Source organism: Balaenoptera borealis (genome assembly GCF_965194805.1).
Source record: "Balaenoptera borealis genome assembly, chromosome: 6".
NCBI classification, from domain to species: Eukaryota; Metazoa; Chordata; class Mammalia; order Artiodactyla; family Balaenopteridae; genus Balaenoptera; species Balaenoptera borealis.
Window position 1 is genome coordinate 9,628,133 of NC_138863.1, and position 22,193 is coordinate 9,650,325.

The following is a 22,193-nucleotide window of genomic DNA, read 5'->3' on the forward strand; positions in this document are numbered from 1 at the left end:
CTGATTTTTAAAATATTTTGGAAATGCATTCGAGAATGAGATTTCCAAATTTTATTCATTTTGGCAACAGCAAATTCTGTTTATTGAATCTTGTCCAGTCTGGGTTTGGCTTATTGGATTTTCAAGCTCATCAAAAGTCCCATTCTGAGGATTTTCCAGCAGACCTTTAAAAGATGACATAAAGTATAAGTTTGCTAGCTAGAAGAATAGAAGAACAAATACAAAACGTGAGTTTGAGGTAACATCGATAAAGTGTAATTCCACTCCATATCGTGTCCTTTATATGACTTCCGTATAGACCTGTGGTTGTATATTGTTACAGGTTTTGTAGCTTAAATGAAAAAAAAACCCTACATAGATCTTTGTGTAGCATTTTTAGAGCCAAAGAGTATGTCTAGAAATTTCGATTATTGTTATAAAAGAAGTAAGGCAGCATTTCTTGTTTGATGTTTCTGGGTGATTTTAACCAGTTGACCCACTTTTTTTTTCATTGCCACACAATTTGTGAAGACCCCATCCAGACCGCAGGGCAGTGTTTTTATCCTACCTAAAAAACTGTGAACTTGTTCTGATTTCAGATTTGTAATGGATGTTTTGAAGTTAGGATTTTAATATCTCTTTGCTGAATGACTCACTTCTTGAATGTGAATTAGATCTGGTCCCATGTTTATCAAGGAAGTGTCCTTTAAAGAAAATTTCTCCCCAGCCAACCGTTTCAACCTATTTATTCAAAGACATGCTATCCTACAGTTGGTAAATATAAAAAAGAATTGCCTCATATTCGTGTCATGCGGTTATTTTGTAGGCTGTTCAAGAAGCAGGTTAAAAGTGCCAGAGGAACACGTGAATATATTTCTGGACAATAAATTCTACATGTTGGGAGTGGGGTGAAAGTGCAGAGAATTTCTGTATTGTTCTCAGTTAATTCAGTGATGACGAACACTTTTAATACCCTTTTGTTTTGACTCTTGGGATGAGTACAGTGATCACAGCATGAGGAATGAATGAATAAACAGGCCAGAGGCACCTCACTGGACACAGCTCAAGTGTTAGCAATATGCTTCCTGATGAGCACAGTTTCCCCCCTTGAGCTCCTTTTTTTGCACACATCAGTATAATACTTTCCGGAACACGTTACTTAAAAATGAAGGTCTGGTCCACAGGGGAAAAAAAGGGCAGCTCCCAGCTACCTGGCCTTAGCACGTGCTCCTACGTACACCTCTGCACAGAGCACGGTCATTCAGACCAGACACGTCTATTGCTCTCTGGAAAGCTCATTCTCCTAGTCATTGAGATTTCTACCTGTGGCATGGAAGCTAGTCCTTTAAGGCCACCTCCTTGTTCTCTAAGCATTTAGTCCCTCGTTACCCGCAGACTGAGCAGAGAACAGAGGCCCGTGACTGCTTGCAGGATGAAAGAGAGAGGGGAGCAGATCTTCCGCCCTTCCGCACAACGTCCTATCAGCAGCTGTAGTCATCCCGGGAATGTGTAGACGCCTCTCAGCAAAGCTTTTGCGTTTCAGAAACTCAAATGGCAAAGCTTTCATTTTGGTTAGAGTTTGTAAGATTTCACTTGGCCTCTCAAGTGGCCGTCCCCAGCCTCACCCAAAGGAATGGAGTGGAGGCAGCTCATGAAATCTTGCTTCCTAAGGTTATCTTGCACCACGATTAACCCCCATAACTTGTCTTCTTTGTTTTTGTTCTTTGTTCCTCCAGGTGATTCCAGATATTGCCTGTGGGAATGCCAGTTCTAACAGCTCTGCGGGTGGCCGTCTGGTGTCCTTCGAGGTGCCACAGAACACTTCAGTCAAGTAAGAATAAACTCCCAGTTAAAAATGATTATGTTTGATGCTGTGACTGTCTGCTGGGTGGTGTCTGTTCACATAACTGGCCCATAACTGGTCAGTCCAGTGAGAATCATGAATGGTTCCGTGTGTAGATATGGCCTCTGTCCCTCAAAAACTAGAGGGAGCGATTTCAGAGGAGAAGATTCCAGGTAGGCTGGATTGGATGAGTGAGGTGGGAGATAGGAAACCCAGGTGCCTTAGCTAAGACCTAGAGCCAGACCCTTCTCTTCTCAAATGACTTTTGCTCCCCAGATTCTTTGGCTCCTTCTGATTTTAGTGGGCCATTAGTTAAGTTCGTATGCATAACTTACCCCACATGTAAGATCCAAACATGACAATTGTCTCTTTAAAAACAAGCAGGTGAGACAAGTGTTTTGCTGTGTTTTAAATTTAAGCTCATTCAAATTATACTCCGAGGGTTGTCACTGGTGGGGATGGGGAGGAGGCAAAGGGAAGCAGTGCCTACAGCCCTGGCAGGGCGCCAGGTGCTCTGCTTTGCTGGCGAGTCACGCTGCCTGGAGCACCGCCCCCCGCACCTGTCTGACAGCTCCCACCGCCCGTCCTTCTCTGTTGCTATTAATGGGCGCTCCCCATCCTCCTCCTCATGCACTGAAACGGACATTTGCTCTCTAGCCTTCAGGGACTTCAGAAGACAGGGGGACACATGGCCCTGGCCCTGGTTAACCAGTGTGCTGCATCGCTCCATTTTAAGAGGGCAGTGGGCACTGGAGACCCACTCTTCACTTACACAGGGTCATTTTTGCCCACCTTCCCTTCTAAACAACGGAGTCCCTGGAAATGTTCGGGAGAGGGGCTTTGTTCCACTGCCCCTGCATCCCCTGCTCCCTGCCTTGAACTCTTCTGGTAGGAAAAGCCAGGATGGGCAGTGAACTCCGGGCACAGGGAAGAAATCCCTGTAGGGAGAAGGGCGTGGCATCTGAGGCAGCTCTGAGTTCTGCCAGTAGGGGGACCCCTGTCCTAAGTGTTCCGTTGCTCGTACCAAAGATGAAACTCCACCGTCCAGAGCCGGTTTCAGGGAAATTGGGATCATTTAGTTGCCTTTATGTTTATGAAACCAGTTCTTTCTTGTCTAGGTCATATTGTTTTACTTTCATAAGCCTTTCTGAATAGTTCTGATCTATCCTTTTAAATGCTTTCTTTCTCGCCCCCGCCCTCAAAAAATCTGAAATTCCCCGACTCTCTGAGTCTGCAGATCTGGACAGAAAGAGCAGAGTCTGACCCAGACTGAGTTAAGATGGGAGTGCTGAATGATCTCTGGGTGCTGAATTCACGTGGGAGCGTTACTAGCTCCTTACACTTTCATTTATTCATGAATTTGATCATTTATCAACCCTTTATTGGGCACCCTGCTGCAAGCCAGGAGCTCTGCCCTGGGGGGTGCAGCTCTGTGCACCGCGACCCTCCTTCCCCGGCAGCACAGAGGAAGGACAGGCAACTGCTGGTTGCCGGGAAGGTGGGTGCAGGGGGTCTCAGAGGAGGGGTGCTAGTGGGCTAAGCCTTGAAGAATGACACAGCTCCCAGGTGGAAGGGCAGGCAAAGGCTGGGACCCGGGACAGCACCTGCCTGGGGAAGAGACAGTAGCTCCTCGTGGCCATTGCGCCGGGTGGCAAGGATGGAACTGTAGGATCCGAGGCTGAGAGGAAACTGAGGCCGGGGTGGGTTAGTCGTCTAGGGCATCTCATTCTTTGGATTTTATCCTGAAAGCAAGAAGAAACCAGAGGAGGCCAGAAGCATGGGAGGTGACACACTTTCACTTATTTTAGCAGCACCACTCAGGTGGTTTGGGAATGTATTACACATTTATAATAAATTTTAGTGGGACTCTTTATATTGTGTGGTTATGGAAGGAGTTGTCTCTAAGCTCAATATACCCTTTTATTATTGATGAAAATTGTTACCCAAAGGTGAGTTATCTATTAGCGATTTTGTGGTATATTTTTGATCAAACGGGAGACAGGCGTTTCTAACGGTGTGGGAAATGACGGCCGTGAGTCCGCATGAAGTGGGCTCCTGTTTAGAAGATCATTTCCTCCATTTCCCAATACTTTTATGGATGTATGTGCCGTCTTTATTTTTATTTTGAATTTGATGGACTGATTCTAAGATGAATTTTTCTGCAAGGGACTTCCCATTGACATCGTTCTCATTTTCAGAATTCGTCAAGATGCCACTGCCTCACTGATTTTGCTGTGGAAGGTCACGGCCACAGGATTTCAACAGTGCTCCCTCATAGATGGACGGAGCGTGACCCTCCTCCAGACCCCTGGGGGCCTCGTCCTCTTGGAGGAGATGCTTGCCTTGGGGCACAATCACTTCATCGGTGAGTTATGGAAATCTCGTATCCAAAACCGCATCTGGTTCAACCCGACCTCGGTTTGGTGTTTAGAGATAGTATATAGGGAATTTTGCCCAGATAATCTGAATTCTAGCCATCAGCATAATTTCCTCCATTTTAGGTGAGGTTTTTCTTATAATCAAAATTGGCTTCTAAGATAATATTTCCAGTGTGGCTCAAAATGGAAAAATTGTGGGATTTGGAATCCAGAGACTGTATCCCAGTTCTGGCCAGAGTCCTAGATGTGTGGTCTTTGGCATTTAATGCTGTGAATCTCAGCTTCATTTTTTTTTTTTAATTAATTTATTTTTGTTGCATTGGGTCTTCATTGCTGCATGCGGGCTTTCTCTAGTTGCAGTGAGCGGGGGCTACTCTTCATTGCGTTGCGCAGGTTTCTCATTGCGGTGGCTTCTCTTGTTGCGGAGCACGGGCTCTAGGCGTGCGGGCTTCAGTAGTTGCGGCACGTGGGCTCAGTAGTTGTGGCTCGCGAGCTCTAGAGCGCAGGCTCAGTAGCTGTGGCACACAGGCTTAGTTGCTTCATGGCGTGTGGGATCTTCCTGGACCAGGGCTTGAATCCGTGTCCCCTGCATTGGCAGGTGGATTCTTAACCACTGCGCCACCAGGGAAGTCCTCGGGTTCAATTTTGACTCTTTCATTTCTTTCTCCTGGAATTGTGGGCAACTTGAGGCATTGAATGTTGGTGTCTCAGAAGAAGGTTGGTTTCCACTTGATGTTGGCCTGACCCAGGGCCCTGGGCTCAGCACCTGAGCAAATAATTTATCATTTCTGAACCTCTGACTCAGAATAACTTGGGGGGATCACAACTCTCTTTGGGGTCCCTCTTGCCCACACCACCTTCCTCCATGGGTCACTTCTGAGTTTTCACATTTTCTCTAACATGGTTAAATCTGTCATTTACCTTTCTCTAAACTACCACATGTCCAATTAGCTGTTTTTAGATTCCTCTGCCCTGGAGGAGAGATGACCTTCAGAAAGTATGATTCCTCCTGACCCTCCCCTCACCCCCCTACCTCCTGCTCCCCTCAAGGGCTAAGCTTGGGCAGTTTCCAGTGGACTTTCCTCTGGTTTAGCGTTCTGACTGTATTCTGCCAGTTCTCTTCATTCCGGGGTTGGGACTTGTAACTCTAGCCGCTTACCATGCTGATAACTTCCCGACTCTATTCAGACTTGTTCCGTCCTGCAGCCTCAACTCAAAGACACAAGCTCAAGTTCAGACTCTGCTCATCCCAGTCCCGTGCACCCAAGTGGCCCTCTGCATCCTGCTGTTAATACCTTGTCCTGTCCAATCATATATTCTAACAGTCCTCACCTGGAGGATGAGGGAACTAGGGGGTAGAGGCAGCACCTGTCTCTCAGGGGTGTTGAAAGGGTTTAATGAAAATGGATGTGAAAATATAAATTACAAATGTTAGGGATGCTTTTGGTTGCTTTCATAATTTTTTTCTGAGGTACACTAAATATTTTGCTAAATTAAATGGAAGCATTAAGGTGTATTCTCCAAGATATGTGTTTGATGCAAATGGAATGACGACAAACTGGGAAAATGAAATGCTCAGCTCTGTATAATTTATATTGTATTTTATATTTGATCCTTCTCTGGTGATAAGGTCATTTCCCAATCTTTGGAAATCCAACTGGGGTGGGGGGCAGGGATTTTATTGGGCAGAGGGAAGGTAAGAAGAAATCAGCTTGGGGAATGGACATGCTGGTAAAAGAGGGGACGGTATTCAACTTTGGACCAGTTTTTGGCTATTAAGATGGATACAGTACTAGATTATTAGTTAGAAATTGTGTGATGAAGTGTTGTCAACAGTCAAATCTAAATTTTACTCCCCAGTACAAGTAACTATTATTTGCTTCCATATCTGTTGTAACAATTTATTTAAAAGGAAATAGTTTGTATATTTTGATCCATAGTTTCAATTTTATTTTATATTAATCTTTTTAGTTTTTCTTTTTAGTAGATTAGCCTGTTCTATGACATGGAGCTAACATTTCAAGAAAATGTATGAGTTATCACTACTCTTTAAAATGTCATTAATTTTACTGAAATATATACATTCGAAATGTTATCTTACATTTTATACTACTTTGGGTTTTAACATAACCGTGATTTAGACTGATATTGGGAGTATATATATTGGGAGTATAGCAGTATATCAGGGATGAATATTAATAAAGATTTTCCAGTGTTAATATTAATTTATTCTTTTGAGGTACAAGAAATTTTATGAACTCCAGCATAATTTGTGTTCATTTTGCTACCAGAAAATTTCATGGAAAAACATGTCTTTGGTTGAAATGTTCCTTAGAGGAATAATTTCCAAAAATTAATTTGATATGTTAATAACTAAATTAAGGAATCCTTTCTCAAAACTTATACTTTGGGTTATGATGAGGAGACAATGATTTTGATCCTTTATTTATCTAAACCATTATTTTGCACTTTGAAAATTTGTGATCTGATATCTTTTTAAGTTTCCTAACTAGAGCCTCCTGTTTTTTGTGGCTTTGTAATGGAGCTCACCCTCTTTTAGTGTTATTCTTTTTAAAAATAGCAGTCTTGTTTCACAAGCTCCTTCCGAGAGAATGGCTGTCTTCCTCACAATGATAAATTGGCAACACCTATACATGGCCAGCTACTTCTTTTTACAAAATCCTTTTATCGTAAAGAAACAAGATTTATCTTTTGTAATCATTGTGGAAGCCTTATGCTTACTACATTGACAAGTGTTGAACTCTCTTTTTGAGAGTTTAATTTTTTTTAAAGCAACTTCTTATAATAATTACTTTTTTTTTTTTTTTACAATACTGGGCTCTATAGACATGAATACATTTTTAGCTAAGAACCAAAAGACTGTTTTGAAGAATACAATGGCATTCATTCAACGGATGAACAAAGTGATGCCAATGCAGGTGGGAGAAAACTTCCATGCTGAAGGGAGAGGAAAGTTCCAGAGTTGTGCTGCTGTGTTTAGTCACTGCCGCTCCTTCCTAGAAAGAAACTTGAGGCCCTTTCAGGAACTGTCTCCTCTCTTTCCCTCACTCTCCGTAGATTCCCTTACATAACTAAGATCCCGAGGAGTTTTAATATTTCTCTGCAACAGAGCAAAGGAATCCCTTTTTTGTCTTTGAGAGACAAACTTGGTTGCCATTACCAGCTTTCCATAAATGTTTGTTTTAAAATTTTATTTTATATACTTTTATTTAAACACTACTAGGATCCCATTCTTATTATAATAGTTATAAGCAATTCAAAAAATTTAAAAGTGGTATTTTTTAAAATATAAATATCATTATTCCCAGTCAAACTCCATCTTTCTTTTCTGAGTAACCAATATTAATAATTTTGAGTTTTGTATTACATACAAATATTTTCAAATACACAAATTTACATTATAGTAAAGCAACTATACTCCAAGAAAAATTTTTAAAAAGTTACAGATGTTCTGTACCTCTAACAATAGAGCAGTGAATGATTAAAAAGTTAAGCTATAGTATACAATGGGATACTATGCAGCAATTTTAAAAGTCAGTATATTATGTTTGATGGAGAAAAAAAATCAAAGATTTAGTTTTAAATTTAAAAACTAAGTTGAAGAATACAATACGATGTCATATAAATGTTCTTTTTAAAAATGTATTGCTGAGAGCCTCGCATTAATATTCTGCGCATTCCAGGTGATGAGAATGTATTTATCTTTGACCTTTTCCATTGCTACTCCATTTAATTTTTTCCAGTTTTCCTTCATTACCATGGCCTTATGAATATTTATACTGTTTCACAGGAAGAAAGAGGTGATGTAACATCGTACACAACATGTGACTCTTCCCTCTGGGCCTCAGTGTGCCAGCCCCTTTCCTCCTGTGCTGTCACCTAACTTCAACGCTTCCACCCTCTTCTTAATTATCTCTTCTGTTTTCCCTAAATATGTCTCTTCCAAGTATGTTATTTGCTTTATGCGATGTTTTGGGGGCAAAGCACTAAATCGACCTTTGTTTAGCATCTTCTGCTCCACTGGAGGTACCCAAGGTGCTCGTTAGCTCCGTGAGGATCCATTCACCCAGCGCTCTCGAGTCCCAAGTAGGAGATTCCTTGTTCCAGTTGCATTTCCATGAAATGCAGCTGAGGCTTCCCTGTCTGAAGCAGGTCATTTTTTGCTTTCGTTTTACTTGTGGTTGCTTGGAGACACTGCCATGATGGACCATCTCAGGGCTGGGGTCCAAACCAGCCCCCTGGTTGTGTGGTCTCTGTGTTGGAAAGCTGCTGGAGGTCTCCATTTCCTTAGGGTGAAAGCTGCGTTGGACTCCTTCTCTAAGCTTTTATTTCTTCTCGTCCCTTGCCCTTAGGCATATTTCCCCTCAATTCTACACGGTGGACCTCTGCTCCGGCCACCTGCTACTTGTTCCATCCCCACCTGTACCTTCCCTGTCCTCCCATCCTCTCCATGCCTCAGGCAGCCAAATCTATCTCTCAAGACCTCATTTATTTTTTTTTAAATTTAATTTTTATTTTATATTGGGGTATAGTTGATTTACAATGTTATGTTAGTTTCAGGTGTACAGCAAAGCGATTCAGTTATACATACATATACATCTGTTCTTTTTCAGATTCTTTTCCCATATAGGTTATTACAGAATATTGAGTAGAAAAAACAAAAAAGGATATTGAGTAGAGTTCCTTGTGCTATATAGTAGGTCCTTGTTGATTATTTATTTTATATATAGTAGTGTGTATATGTTAATCCCAAACTCCTAATTCATCCCTCCTCACTGCCCCCAGCTTTCCCCTTTGGTAACCATAAATTTGTTTTTGAAGACTGTGAATCTGTTTCTGTTTTGTAAATAAGTTCGTTTGTATCATCTTTTTAGAGTCTACATATAAATGATATCATATGATATTTTTCTTTCTCCGTCTGACTTACTTCACCTAGTATGATAATCTCTAGGTCCAACCATGTTGCTGCAAATGGCATTATTTCATTCTTTTTTATGACTGAGTAGTATTCCATTGTATATATGTACCACATCTTCTTTATCCATTCATCTGCTTCAAGACCTCATTTAAACTCTCCTCACTTGGAGTAGTATAGGATGAAAACAGCCAGCAAAAGATTCTGCTCTACATGGATTCCCAAATCTCCTTAAATTCTTACAACTTCCTACAAACACACAGACGATCCTGGAATATCCTCATAGTTAACTCTCCTTCTTATCAGAAAACCCAGCAGGGCATGTGTACTTTACTGATACTTCTTGTGATCGCTTGCTCAGAGAAATGCTGCTTCCCCTCTCCCCTACTTTTCACTTCTATGGTCTGTATTTGTTGCTACCTCAATCTGGTATTTTACCTCTTTCCTCTTCCTTGAATTTATTTTCCTTTCCATCCAGCTCATCCTCTCTGCGGTCTTTTCTTTCTGGTAGTCTAGCTGCTTATATTTGCCTTTTTTTGCTTTCCTCATTCCCTTCTCCTGCTCATAAGCCACTACTTTTTCGATCACTTTTACCACATTTGTACCATTCTCTCTTACAGTTTTTAGTACATTTTTATGTCTAATTTATGTTGTAAAAAGAACTACACTGTATGTTAAATACAGACCAATGGTATATCGTTTATGATCTACTAAAAAGCTGCTCTTGTAACTTTAGATCCACTTTAACTTCACAAAGGAATGAACAGTGCTGTCCTTGTAGGATCTGGGATCACGTCTTCAAGATTATAGCTAGTAGGTTAGCCACAGAACTCTGGAAATCAGTGACCTCCAGGTCTTTGTAACTGCCATCTTAACTGGATTAGAAATGTTCCCAGAGTGCCCATGACCCTTTTGTGCCACCTGGGAGCTGCAGAGTGCTTTAAATTTCCTTGATGCTAAATATCCAGTTGAAAAGATTCTTGTCTTGCAAAATGATTTGTAAAGCAGTGCATTCTGTTTCTCTTGAGAAATAAGGAGAAATTACTCAGTACTTGAGCAAGTACAATGAGGGTTAAGACTTTTATTGAGATAATAAGATGGCTCTGGTGCAATGGACTTTCACAGCCCCATTGGTTTAAATCTTTAGGGACTTACCTGATACATTTGTTTTCACTGGCATCATGATGCTTCCTTGGAGATACAGTCTTTTGTAGTCTGTTTATACTGGCATGTTTAAAAACATGGAATTTTCAGTACGCAACCAACAGATGCTGGTATTCTTAGGCAGAAGTTCCTCATTTGGGCTCAGTTGGCCCCTGGTTTTGCAACAGTTTTGGAGGTCAAAGGTCACTTCATGGATCCCATGAATCTCCTGAAAATGCACTGTAGACTTTTATGTGTTTGTGCATCTTTCTTTGGAGAAAGCCCAAACTTCATTGGATTCTCAGAGACATCTGTGTCTCTAAAAGTTTTAGAACAACTCTTTAAGCTGTGTGTGATCATGTGACAATGTGTACATTTTCAACATTCTCTGCTCATTCAGTGACATTTCTTTTGACTGATTTACCTGCTTCCCAAATCTCCAAATCAGGGAACTTAACCTAGTTTTATTTATTTACATTTTTAGGCAGCAGGGCTGTGGGAAATACTCAGTTCCTTATTAGTTTAGAAAATCTGCATTGCGTGCCTTGTTTCTCAGGCACTGTGCTCACCTGGAAATGCCAAGGTGATTTAGGTGTGGTCCCTGAGTGCAGGGGCAACAAAGGTGGAGACAAGGGGCGTGTCAAAGAGGAAGGAGCAGGTAACTTTGCTGGGGGTGGAGGGGGTGTGGGTGGGGCCAGGGGATGGCAGGGCAGGCAAAGGATTCTGCTTGGCTGTACAAAGGGCAGTGCATGACAGTTTGATGGCCCAAGAGTCTGTGTCATTAAGATAATTTAACAATAGTGCTAAAAATCGACTGAAATGGCCATCACAACTGGAAATAGACTTTAATTTCAACAGGCACATAACAGAACCTTGGAAAATCCCACCCACGCCTCCAACTGCCTCTTATCTTAAACATGAACAAATACATTTAAAGTTAAGTGCTCAAGGTGTGAGTTTTATTTCCTGGGTTCTCTGTTTATCCTCAACAGGTAAAGGAAGTCTAGACTTTGCTGTGATTTTTCAGGTAGTCTTTCAGAATCTTTTAATAAAGCTCTAGTTTCTTACTGTTGAATTCTCTCTCTCCCATCCCTTCTGGGTAAACTATTCCTGTGAGCCTTGTCCTTTAAAATGTAAGTTTCAAAAGTAGTTTAGCTGGAGTTGGAGTGTCTCATCCTGTAAATTTGTTGAAAAGATGGATTTGGGCAAAAGTGCTCCCAAAAGCCAGGGGACACCATGAGGACCTCACTAGTTGGGGTAAGGATGGTAGGCAGTATTCAAAGGGGAAAATGTTCCAGTAGGAAAGTAGGGACAGGAGATTTTTTTAAACATCATAGTTTGGCTGGAGAGCTCCCTAAAGCCATGCATAATGACCAATATTAAATTTTTTGCCTGTGCCTATTTTTAGCAATTTAGGCATCAGCTCTCTGGGTGGGCCTTACTTTATCTCAGCCATTTTTTGATGAATTCCTGTGTTTCTTGCTCAGGAGTTAAAAGGAATCAGGAGGTAATAGGCCAGACACTGCCCCTCCCCACCTGCTGTGCTTCTCCACCTCCAAGCTCCTTGTGGCCAGTCCCTGGCCATGAGGACCATGTGGAGCTCCCAGGATCTGACTCCCTGTGGAAGACTCAGGGTGGTAGGAAAGGGGTGGGAAGAAGGGCCAGGTATAGACCAGGACATGTCAGAAGAAAGAATTCCCATGTGGAGTAAAAGCTGCTTAGTATAAGTTTTCCTCTTACTTGTTGGAAAAGGCCACTGGGAGATGCAGAGCCAGATTGGTAATTCAACTCTTGCAACCGTGAAGACTTTATGGCCTGCCTAGCTCTCTTGCATGCACTCAAGTTATATTTTTCCTGGCTCTGATGTCCATTTTAATTTGTATTTCACTATTTAATGGTATGCATTTTCTGTAAGTCCCTCAGATCTTCTAGAATAAATTAGGATATAAAGAAATAAGGTATTAATTGGGGCACTTAAAATTTCTGAATACTCTTTACTAGACCTTGATGATATCTTCATTGAGTATGGTATTTTTTAGACCCATTAGTATAGGGATGGGTATTTGCATCATAGCTCTGAACCAGTAAAGCAGGGTTGATTCTCTGAAATGTCTTAACTCATCTTTGTCGTACACAGGTTGTTGCCCGACTATTTTCTGAAATCACCCCTTTCATTCTCATAGTGTCTGAACCTGCGTTCTCCAGACCTGCTTAGTTACATGAAGCCTTCAGTCTCCAGGTCATTCTCCAACAAACCTGCAGTATTTTATGAGCTCTTATTGGTGGAGGTGGATGGAGTATACACCTTACCATGCAAATCTGGGGCTCTGAGGTCCCTGGCCCGTTGGCTGTACATTGAGCTGGAATCTTCCTCTCTAAGCCCACAAGTATTGAACCTCCTCCAGCTTTCAGCTGTGAAATCTAATTTCCTGCAGGCGTAAGGCCGCACTGTCTCTAGTTCCCCTTCAGGGCTATCACCCTGTCCGGCTTCTCTGCCCATGGTAGGCCCTCGTCTCTGTGGTCTGGACCCTGTCTTCCTTAAACTGCAGCAGTTCTGCCTGGACCACCCCCAGCTTTTGCACATTGATGCCAGCCCGGAGTGGAGCTGTCTTTTCCCCCTTCTGAATTGTGTGGTTTGGCTTGCTGTTCACCCTTTCCAGATGTTCATCTAACCCCAATCCTGCAAGTTTCCCACTTATTTCTCTCTCTCTGTAGCTGGCATCATTTTTTTCCCAGCCCTGTCTCCTTTCCCTTTTTCCAACTCCTTTATAAAATTCTCACTTTTCCAGCCACTGAAGTCTCACCAACCCCTTTGATAATCACGTTTGCAGCCAGCATCATACAACTCAACATCTGAATATTCCTTTCCTCTTTGATCTTTTTGTATGTTGATTTTATATCTTTAATTAGGCTGTAAACTTCTAGAGAGAAGGAACCATGTCATAGCTCCTTGCACTATGATGGTCACATGGTCACCTGAGTGATTAAATTTTGTTCATACGTAACAGTTATTCTGCTCAGTAAATGCCATGTGAAGAAAAATTCCAGTTGCAAGTGTTAATCTGAAGAATTCTTTGTAAGTTTTCACAACCCATCTCTGTGACACTTAAACTTTACCCTCCTTTATTACATTAAAAGTAGAGGATCAAATGAAGAAAAAAGGGAAAGAAAGAAACTTTTCATCATGCTTTTGGGAAAGCTACATTTTGTACTTTGTCCTTTAAGATATCTTGCTCTGGAGGCCAGGGGTAAAATAGTCAAAGGAAGTTTGGAAAGGATACCAGCTATAGAATCATTAACATAAAGCTTTTGCTTAATGCTTAAGATTTAACAAAGAAAATGCAAATATTTCACCTTTTATTGGTCATCTTAAAGCCACAGTTGAATATGGTCTATTGAACTCCCTGAAACAGGGGGAAAAAAAAACTTGAGACTGTTCACATAAAGGCAATAGTTGGAAGAGAACAAAAGCAGAAGTATAAGGCTGTCCTGAACAGCATAATTTAGATAAAATTGTTATAGCTCACATTTGTCTAGTTGGGAGTTTTCTGTTAAGTTCAAGTTTTACTTAAATTGAATCCATATTTCAATATTATTAGCAATCAAGATTATTCTTTTTGATCTTCTTATTGTTGGTAATGAATATTAGGATTTTTGGTTGTTAGTTGGCTTTGAGCGTCAGTGCTCTGCTATCTTCCTAAATATCGTCATGGTCAGCAACATTTATTTATTGGTACTTATTGATTGTGGTGATAAACCAGGCATTGTTTTTTAAAAAAAATCTATTAGAAACACACATGGTCCTTAGATTTGACAGTCTAATATTCACTGGGCCCTGTTGAGCATTGGTTGGTCAGGCTGTGGTGGAATTGGGGCAGGTGAGTGAAGATAAATGAGACATTTCTCCTGCCCTTCAAGACAGCCCCTGGAATCAGGCTTCGTAGAAAGGCAGATTGCTGGCCTACAGAAAATAGGTTGGTGGATGGGGTGTGGGGTGGGTGAAATGGGTGAAGGGGGTCAAAAGGGACAAACCTGCAGTTAGAAGATAAGTAAGCCCTGGAGATGTAAAGCATGGCATGGCGACTATAGTTAATAATACTGTATCGCATGTTTGAAAGTTGCTAAGAGGGTAGATCTTAAAATTTCTCATTATAAGAAAAAAAACGTGTAACTCTGTATGGTGATGGATATTAACTAGACTTATTGTGGTGATCATTCTGCCGTATATACAAATATCAAATCACTTTGTTGTACCCCTGAAACTGTTATAATGTTATATGTCAATTATATCTCAATAAAAAATAGATAAATAAAAAAGGAGAGCATAGAGGCTGCAGGTAATTCTCCTATAATGTGAGCCTAATGCATTAAGTGGTTTTCAGAAGCAAATTCAAGGTATGTCTTTATAACCATAAACTCTCCCTCTCTCCCCCTTCCCATTCTGCCTTTCCATTCTTTTTCTCTCCTTCTCTCTCAGCCCTTTATTTAAAAATAAAGATAGTGCTTTTTACTTATAGATTAATTTGGAAACATTAAATAATAAATAAAATTATTTTTATATTTTTAAGAACTTCTTGTTAACTAGTACCTTTTTACTTAATCGATAACGTGAATTTTAACCCAAATCTTATCCACAGAATTTGATTAAAATATTAAAAAAAAATTTTTCCCAGCTTCTTTTAACTTCAAGACAAACCTTCTCAGGGTTTTGCCAGTTTACTGTTGCAAGCTTTTCTAAGTTTCTGTCAGTGCACACTTCAACTGAGAAAGTAAATTCTTTCATTGCCTTTTTTACAGTCCACTTTCTGCTTCTCCGTAAGATCTCTTCTGTTTCTTCTTTCTAAGGGGGAGGGGAGGGAGAGAGGGAGGGAAAGTGAGGAAGAGAGGAGGGAGAAGAATGGGAGTTGGGGGAGAGAGAGAAAGAGACAGATTGATTGTCAAGGCTGAATATATAAACATAAGGGAGTATGGTTTTTTCTCACCAGAATGTAATTTTCCAATTTACTCTTCCTTTGGAAAATAAAAGAAGGCTCTAGTGTCTATTTCTTATCATAAAAGTAATGCATACAAGAATAAGAAAAACTGAAATGTACTTTCTGTAATTCCCCATCCGCCACTGACAACCAGTGTTTACATTTTGTGGTATTTCCTTGCAGATACTTTCTTTATATGACAGTACGTGCATGTACCTACATGCTTTTTTTTTTTGGAAACAGAACACATTCATGTGCTGTCTGGTTACATGCTTTTTTTCACTTAATGCGTCATTGACATTCTTTTGTGTTAATCAATATAAACTTAGTATTCTTCTTTTTTTTTTTTTTTTTTTTTTAAGATTTTTAGAAATTTCATGTAATGTCTGAAACATTTATATTAACATATTTCCATACATATTTCCATACAAATACAAATATAAGATTTTTAGAAATTTCATGTAATGTCTGAAACATTTATATTAACATATTTCCATACAAATAACCCAATGAAAGTTTAGTATTAGTTGTTTTGTTTGTTTTTTTATAGTGCAGGTTCTTATTAGGCATCAGTTTTATACACATCAGTGTATACATGTCAATCCCAATCGCCCAATTCAGCACCCCACCATCCCCACCTCACCGCAGTTTTCCCCCCTTGGTGTCCATATGTCCATTCTCTACATCTGTGTCTCAACTTCTGCCTTGCAAACTGGCTCATCTGTACCATTTTTCTAGGTTCCGCATACATGCATTAATATACGATATTTGTTTTTCTCTTTCTGACTTACTTCACTCTGTATGACAGTCTCTAGATCCATCCACGTCTCAACAAATGACTCAATTTCGTTCCTTTTTATGGCTGAGTAATATTCCATTGTATATATGTACCACATCTTCTTTATCCATTAGTCGGTTGATGGGCATTTAGGTTGCTTCCATGACCTGGCTATTGTAAATAGTGCTGCAATGAACATTCGGGTGCATGTGTCTTTTTGAATTACGGTTTTCTCTGGGTATATGCCTAGTAGTGGGATTGCTGGGTCATATGGTAATTCTATTTTTAGTTTTTTAAGGAACCTCCATATTGTTCTCCATAGTGGCTGTATCAATTTACATTCCCACCAACAGTGCAAGAGGTTTCCCTTTTCTCCACAGCCTCTCCAGCATTTGTTGTTTGTAGATTTTCTGATGATGCCCATTCTAACAGGAGTGAGGTGATACCTCATTGTAGTTTTGATTTGCATTTCTCTAATAATTAGTGATGTTGAGCATCTTTTCATGTGCTTCGTGGCCGTCTGTATGTCTTCTTTGGAGAAATGTCTATTTAGGTCTTCTGCCCATTTTTGGATTGGGGTGTTTGTTTCTTTGATATTGAGCTGAATGAGCTGTTTATATATTTTGGAGATTAATCCTTTGTCCGTTGATTCAATTGCAAATATTTTCTCCCATTCTGAGGGTTGTCTTTTCGTCTTGTTTATGGTTTCCTTTGCTGTGCAAAAGCTTTGAAGTTTCATTAGGTCCCACTTGTTTATTTTTGTTTTTATTTCCATTACTCTAGGAGGTGGATCAAAAAAGATCTTGCTGTGATTTATGTCAAAGAGTGTTCTTCCTATGTTTTCCTCTAAGAGTTTTATAGTGTCCAGTCTTATATTTAGGTCTCTAATCCATTTTGAGTTTATTTTTGTGTATGGTGTTAGGGAGTATTCTAATTTCATTCTTTTACATGTAGCTGTCCAGTTTTCCCAGCACCACTTATTGAAGAGACTGTCTTTTCTCCATTGTATATCTTTGCCTCCTTTGTCATAGATTAGTTGACCATAGGTGCGTGGGTTAATCTCTGGGCTTTCTATCTTGTTCCATTGATCTATGTTTCTGTTTTTGTGCCAGTACCATATTGTCTTGATTACTGTAGCTTTGTAGTATAGTCTGAAGTCAGGGAGTCTGATTCCTCCAGCTCCATTTTTTTGCCTCAAGACTGCTTTGGCTATTCAGGGTCTTTTGTGTCTCCATACAAATTTTAAGATGATTTGTTCTAGCTCCGTAAAAAATGCCATTGGTAATTTGATAGGGATTGCATTGAATCTGTAGATTGCTTTGGGTAGTATACTCATTTTCACAATGTTGATTCTTCCAATCCAAGAACATGGTATATCTCTCCATCTGTTGGTATCATCTTTAATTTCTTTCATCAGTGTCTTATAGTTTTCTGCATACAGGTCTTTCGTCTCCCTAGGTAGGTTTATTCCTAGGTATTTTATTCTTTTTGTTGCAATGGTAAATGGGAGTGTTTCCATAATTTCTCTTTCAGATTTTTCATCATTAGTGTATAGGAATGCAAGACATTTCTGTGCATTAATTTTGTATCCTGCAACTTTACCATATTCATTAATTAGCTCTAGCAGTTTTCTGGTGGCAGTTTTAGGATTCTCTATGTATAGTATCATGTCATCCGCAAACAGTGACAGTTTTACTTCTTCTTTTCCAATTTGTATTCCTTTTATTTCTTTTTCTTCTCTGATTGCCGTGGCTAGGACTTCCAGAACCATGTTGAATAATAGTGGTGAGAGTGGACATCCTTGTCTCGTTCCTGATCTTAGAGGAAATGCTTTCAGTTTTTCACCATTGAGAATGATGTTTGCTGTGGGTTTGTCATATATGGCCTTTATTATGTTGAGGTAGGTTCCCTCTGTGCCCACTTTCTGGAGAGTTTTTTTCAGAAATGGGTGTTGAATTTTGTCAAAAGCTTTTTCTGCATCTATTGAGATGATCATATGGTTTTTATTCTTCAATTTGTTAATATGGTGTATCACATTGATTGATTTGCGTATATTGAAGAATCCTTGCATCCCTGGGATAAATCCCACTTGATCGTGGTGTATGATCCTTTTAATGTGTTGCTGGATTCTGTTTGCTAGTATTTTGTTGAGGATTTTTGCATCTATATTCATCAGTGATATTGGTCTGTAATTTTCTTTTTTTGTAGTGTCTTTGTCTGGTTTTGGTATCAGGGTGATGGTGGCCTCATAGAATGAGTTTGGGAGTGTTCCTTCCTCTGCAATTTTTTGGAAGAGTTTGAGAAGGATGGGTGTTAGCTCTTCTCTAAATGTTTGATAGAATTCACCTGTGAAGCCATCTGGTCCTGGACTTTTGTTTGTTGGAAGATTTTTAATCACAGTTTCAATTTCATTACTTGTGATTGGTCTGTTCATATTTTCTGTTTCTTCCTGATTCAGTCTGGGAAGGTTATACCTTTCTAAGAATTTGTCCATTTCTTCCAGGTTGTCCATTTTATTGGCATAAAGTTGCTTGTAGTAGTCTCTTAGGATGCTTTGTATTTCTGCGGTGTCTGTTGTAACTTCTCCTTTTTCATTTCTGATTTTATTGATTTGAGTCCTCTCCCTCTTTTTCTTGATGAGTCTGGCTAATGGCTTATCAATTTTGTTTATCTTCTCAAAGAACCAACTTTTAGTTTTATTGATCTTTGCTATTGTTTTCTTTGTTTCTATTTCATTTATTTCTGCTCTGATCTTTATGATTTCTTTCCTTCTGCTAACTTTGGGTTTTGTTTGTTCTTCTTTCTCTAGTTTCTTTAGGTGTAAGGTTAGATTGTTTACTTGAGATTTTTCTTGTTTCTTTAGGTAGGCTTGTATAGCTATAAACTTCCCTCTTAGAACCGCTTTTGCTGCATCCCATAGGTTTTGGGTCGTCGTGTTTTCATTGTCATTTGTCTCTAGGTATTTTTTTATTTCCTCTTTGATTTCCTCAGTGATCTCTTGGTTATTTAGTAACGTATTGTTTAGCCTCCATGTGTTTGTCCTTTTTATGTTTTTTTCCCTGTAATTCATTTCTAATCTCATAGCGTTGTGGTCAGAAAAGATGCTTGATACGATTTCAATTTTCTTAAATTTACTGAGGCTTGATTTGTGACCCAAGATGTGATCTATCCTGGAGAATGTTCCGTGCGCACTTGAGAAGAACATGTAATCTGCTGTTTTTGGATGGAATGTCCTATATATATCAATTAAATCTATCTGGTCTATTGTGTCATTTAAAGCTTCTGTTTCCTTATTTATTTTCATTTTGGATGATCTGTCCATTGGTGTAAGTGAGGTGTTAAAGTCCCCCACTATTATTGTGTTACTGTCGATTTCCTCTTTTATAGCTGTTAGCAGTTGCCTTATGTATTGAGGTGCTCCTATGCTGGGTGCATATATATTTATAATTGTTATATCTTCTTCTTGGATTGATCCCTGGATCATTATGCAGTGTCCTTCCTTGTCTCTTGTAACATTCTTTATTTTAAAGTCTATTTTATCTGATATGAGTATAGCTACTCCAGCTTTCTTTTGATTTCCATTTGCATGGAATATCTTTTTCCATCCCCTCACTTTCAGTCTGTATGTGTCCCTAGGTCTAAAGTGGGTCTCTTGTAGACAGCATATATATGGGTCTTGTTTTTGTATCCATTCAGCCAGTCTATGTCTTTTGGTTGGGGCATTTAATCCATTCACGTTTAAGGTAATTATCGATATGTATGTTCCTATGACCTTTTTCTTAATTGTTTTGGGTTTGTTTTTGTAGGTCCTTTTCTTCTCTTGTGTTTCCCACTTAGAGAAGTTCCTTTAGCATTTGTTGTAGAGCTGGTTTGGTGGTGCTGAATTCTCTTAGCTTTTGCTTGTCTGCAAAGCTTTTGATTTCTCCATCAAATCTAAATGAGATCCTTGCCGGGTAGAGTAATCTTGGTTGTAGGTTCTTCCCTTTCATCACTTTAAGTATATCATGCCACTCCCTTCTGGCTTGCAGAGTTTCTGCTGAGAAATCAGCTGTTAACCTTATGGGAGTTCCCTTGTATGTTATTTGTCGTTTTTCCCTTGCTGCTTTCAATAATTTTTCTTTGTCTTTAATTTTTGCCACTTTGATTACTATGTGTCTCGGCGTGTTTCTCCTTGGGTTTATTCTGTATGGGACTCTCTGCGCTTCCTGGACTTGGGTGGCTATTTCCTTTCCCATGTTAGGGAAGTTTTCGACTATAATCTCTTCAAATATTTTCTCGGGTTCTTTCTCTCTCTCTTCTCCTTCCGGGACCCCTATAATGCGAATGTTGTTGTGTTTAATGTTGTCCCAGAGGTCTCTTAGGCTGTCTTCATTTCTTTTCATTCTTTTTTCTTTATTCTGTTCCACAGCAGTGAATTCCACCATTCTGTCTTCCAGGTCACTTATCCATTCTTCTCCCTCGGTTATTCTGCTATTGATTCCTTCTAGTGTATTTTTCATTTCAGTTATTGTATTGTTCATCTCTGTTTGTTTGTTCTTTAATTCTTCTAGGTCTTTGTTAATCATTTCTTGCATCTTCTCAATCTTTGCCTCCATTCTTATTCCGAGGTCCTGGATCATCTTCACTATCATTATTCTGAATTCTTTTTCTGGAAGGTTGCCTATCTCCACTTCATTTAGTTGTTTTTCTGGGGTTTTTTCTTGTTCCTTCATCTGATACATAGCCCTCTGCCTTTTCATCTTCTCTATCTTTCTGTAACTGTGGTTTTTGTTCCACAGGCTGCAGGATTATAGTTTTTCTTGCTTCTGTTGTCTGCCCTCTGGTTGTTGAGGCTATCTAAGAGGCTTGATGGGAGGCTCTGGTGGTGGGTAGAGCTGACTGTTGCTCTGGCGGTCAGAGCTCAGTAAAACCTTAATCCCAGTATTCTTCTTAATGACCGTATAGAGTTCCACTGAATCAATGCACTATGATTTAATCAATACGCTCTTGTTAAGCAATTATCTCCTTCGTTTCCTCCTTTCTTTTGCCTCTTTAGACAGAATTTCAAGCATCATGATAACCTCATCTTTGTGTCTTTTCTGGTGATCTATTTGGGTTACATTCCCAGGTATGGAATTTACTGGATCATTGCGCATTTTAATGACAAATTAAAATATATTATCAATTCGTCCTTCTTCCGGTTTTCACTCACGATAGCCAGTTTATCTTTGGAATCGTGCCTTGTCCCCCTTCCATCAATTCTGACCAGATGCTTTTAACCAGATCCAGCTGGAAATTTACATATACCTCTTAGCAGCATCCTTGACAGTCTGAAACATTTAGGGATCTCCTCGAGGAGAAAAGTGATCATCATCAGTTTCCAGAAAAAGGACAGTACAAATCTCTTTAAGCAGAAGATATTCAAAGTGGTTTCATTACAATATTGCATTTACACCTCAAAAGTATGGTAAATGTAATGGTTTCATTATATCATTGAGTTTGCACATCAGAGTAAAGGTAAAATGGGGACAGGAGGATGGGGCTGAACTCGTGGTCGCTGCTCGCGTGGCCCCCATCACATCGTCAACTTCTAGTGATGTTTCTCCCATTTAATGCTAAGCAAAAAACATCTATCAATATATTCCAGAAGACTACAGCCCCCGACTCCATTTCCATCTCCTTCTCTTAAATTATTTTGCTTTCCCACTTCAATATCCTGGAGATAGATAGTTAAGTTCCTTTTATCATGGACTTTTTATGAGGTCAGAATCCTTCCATGAGAATGGGGCAGAGGGCTTTCCAGAAAAGACACACATTTGGAAAAACTCCCAGGGATGCTTTAGAGATGATCATTTGATTTTGACACAGAATCATGGTAGTTGTAATTGTTTTTCACAAAGATCTTGGTATCAAACTGAGAGTAGCAAGTAAATGGACTGAAATAGGGCATGTCAGCTGGAGAAGGTTATCTAGTTGTTGGTGAGGAATATAAATATTTAGGATTGAATTTCAAAAAGACGCTCTTTCTTTCTCCTCTTTTCTCCTCTTTAGTGCTTTCTCTTGACATTTGGGTATTGAATGCCATGATATTTTTGGTATTCACATGCATCCTTAACAAGCACAATGCTCTCTTGGCTGTCCTGTTTTAATGCTGCAATTGTGAGTTTGACCTACAAAAGTTATA

General features: G+C 39.6%; 1 protein-coding gene across 1 annotated transcript in view; it reads left to right on the plus strand.

Moving 5' to 3' along the window:
* The window catches only part of DNER (delta/notch like EGF repeat containing), a 327,914-nt gene that overhangs the window by 122,508 nt on the left and 183,213 nt on the right, over nt 1–22,193 (plus strand). Inside the window, exons 3-4 of the mRNA XM_082396186.1 lie at nt 1,716–1,810; nt 4,021–4,187. Of these exons, the coding sequence (XP_082252312.1) occupies nt 1,716–1,810; nt 4,021–4,187 (262 nt within the window). The remainder of the gene's footprint in view (nt 1–1,715; nt 1,811–4,020; nt 4,188–22,193) is intronic.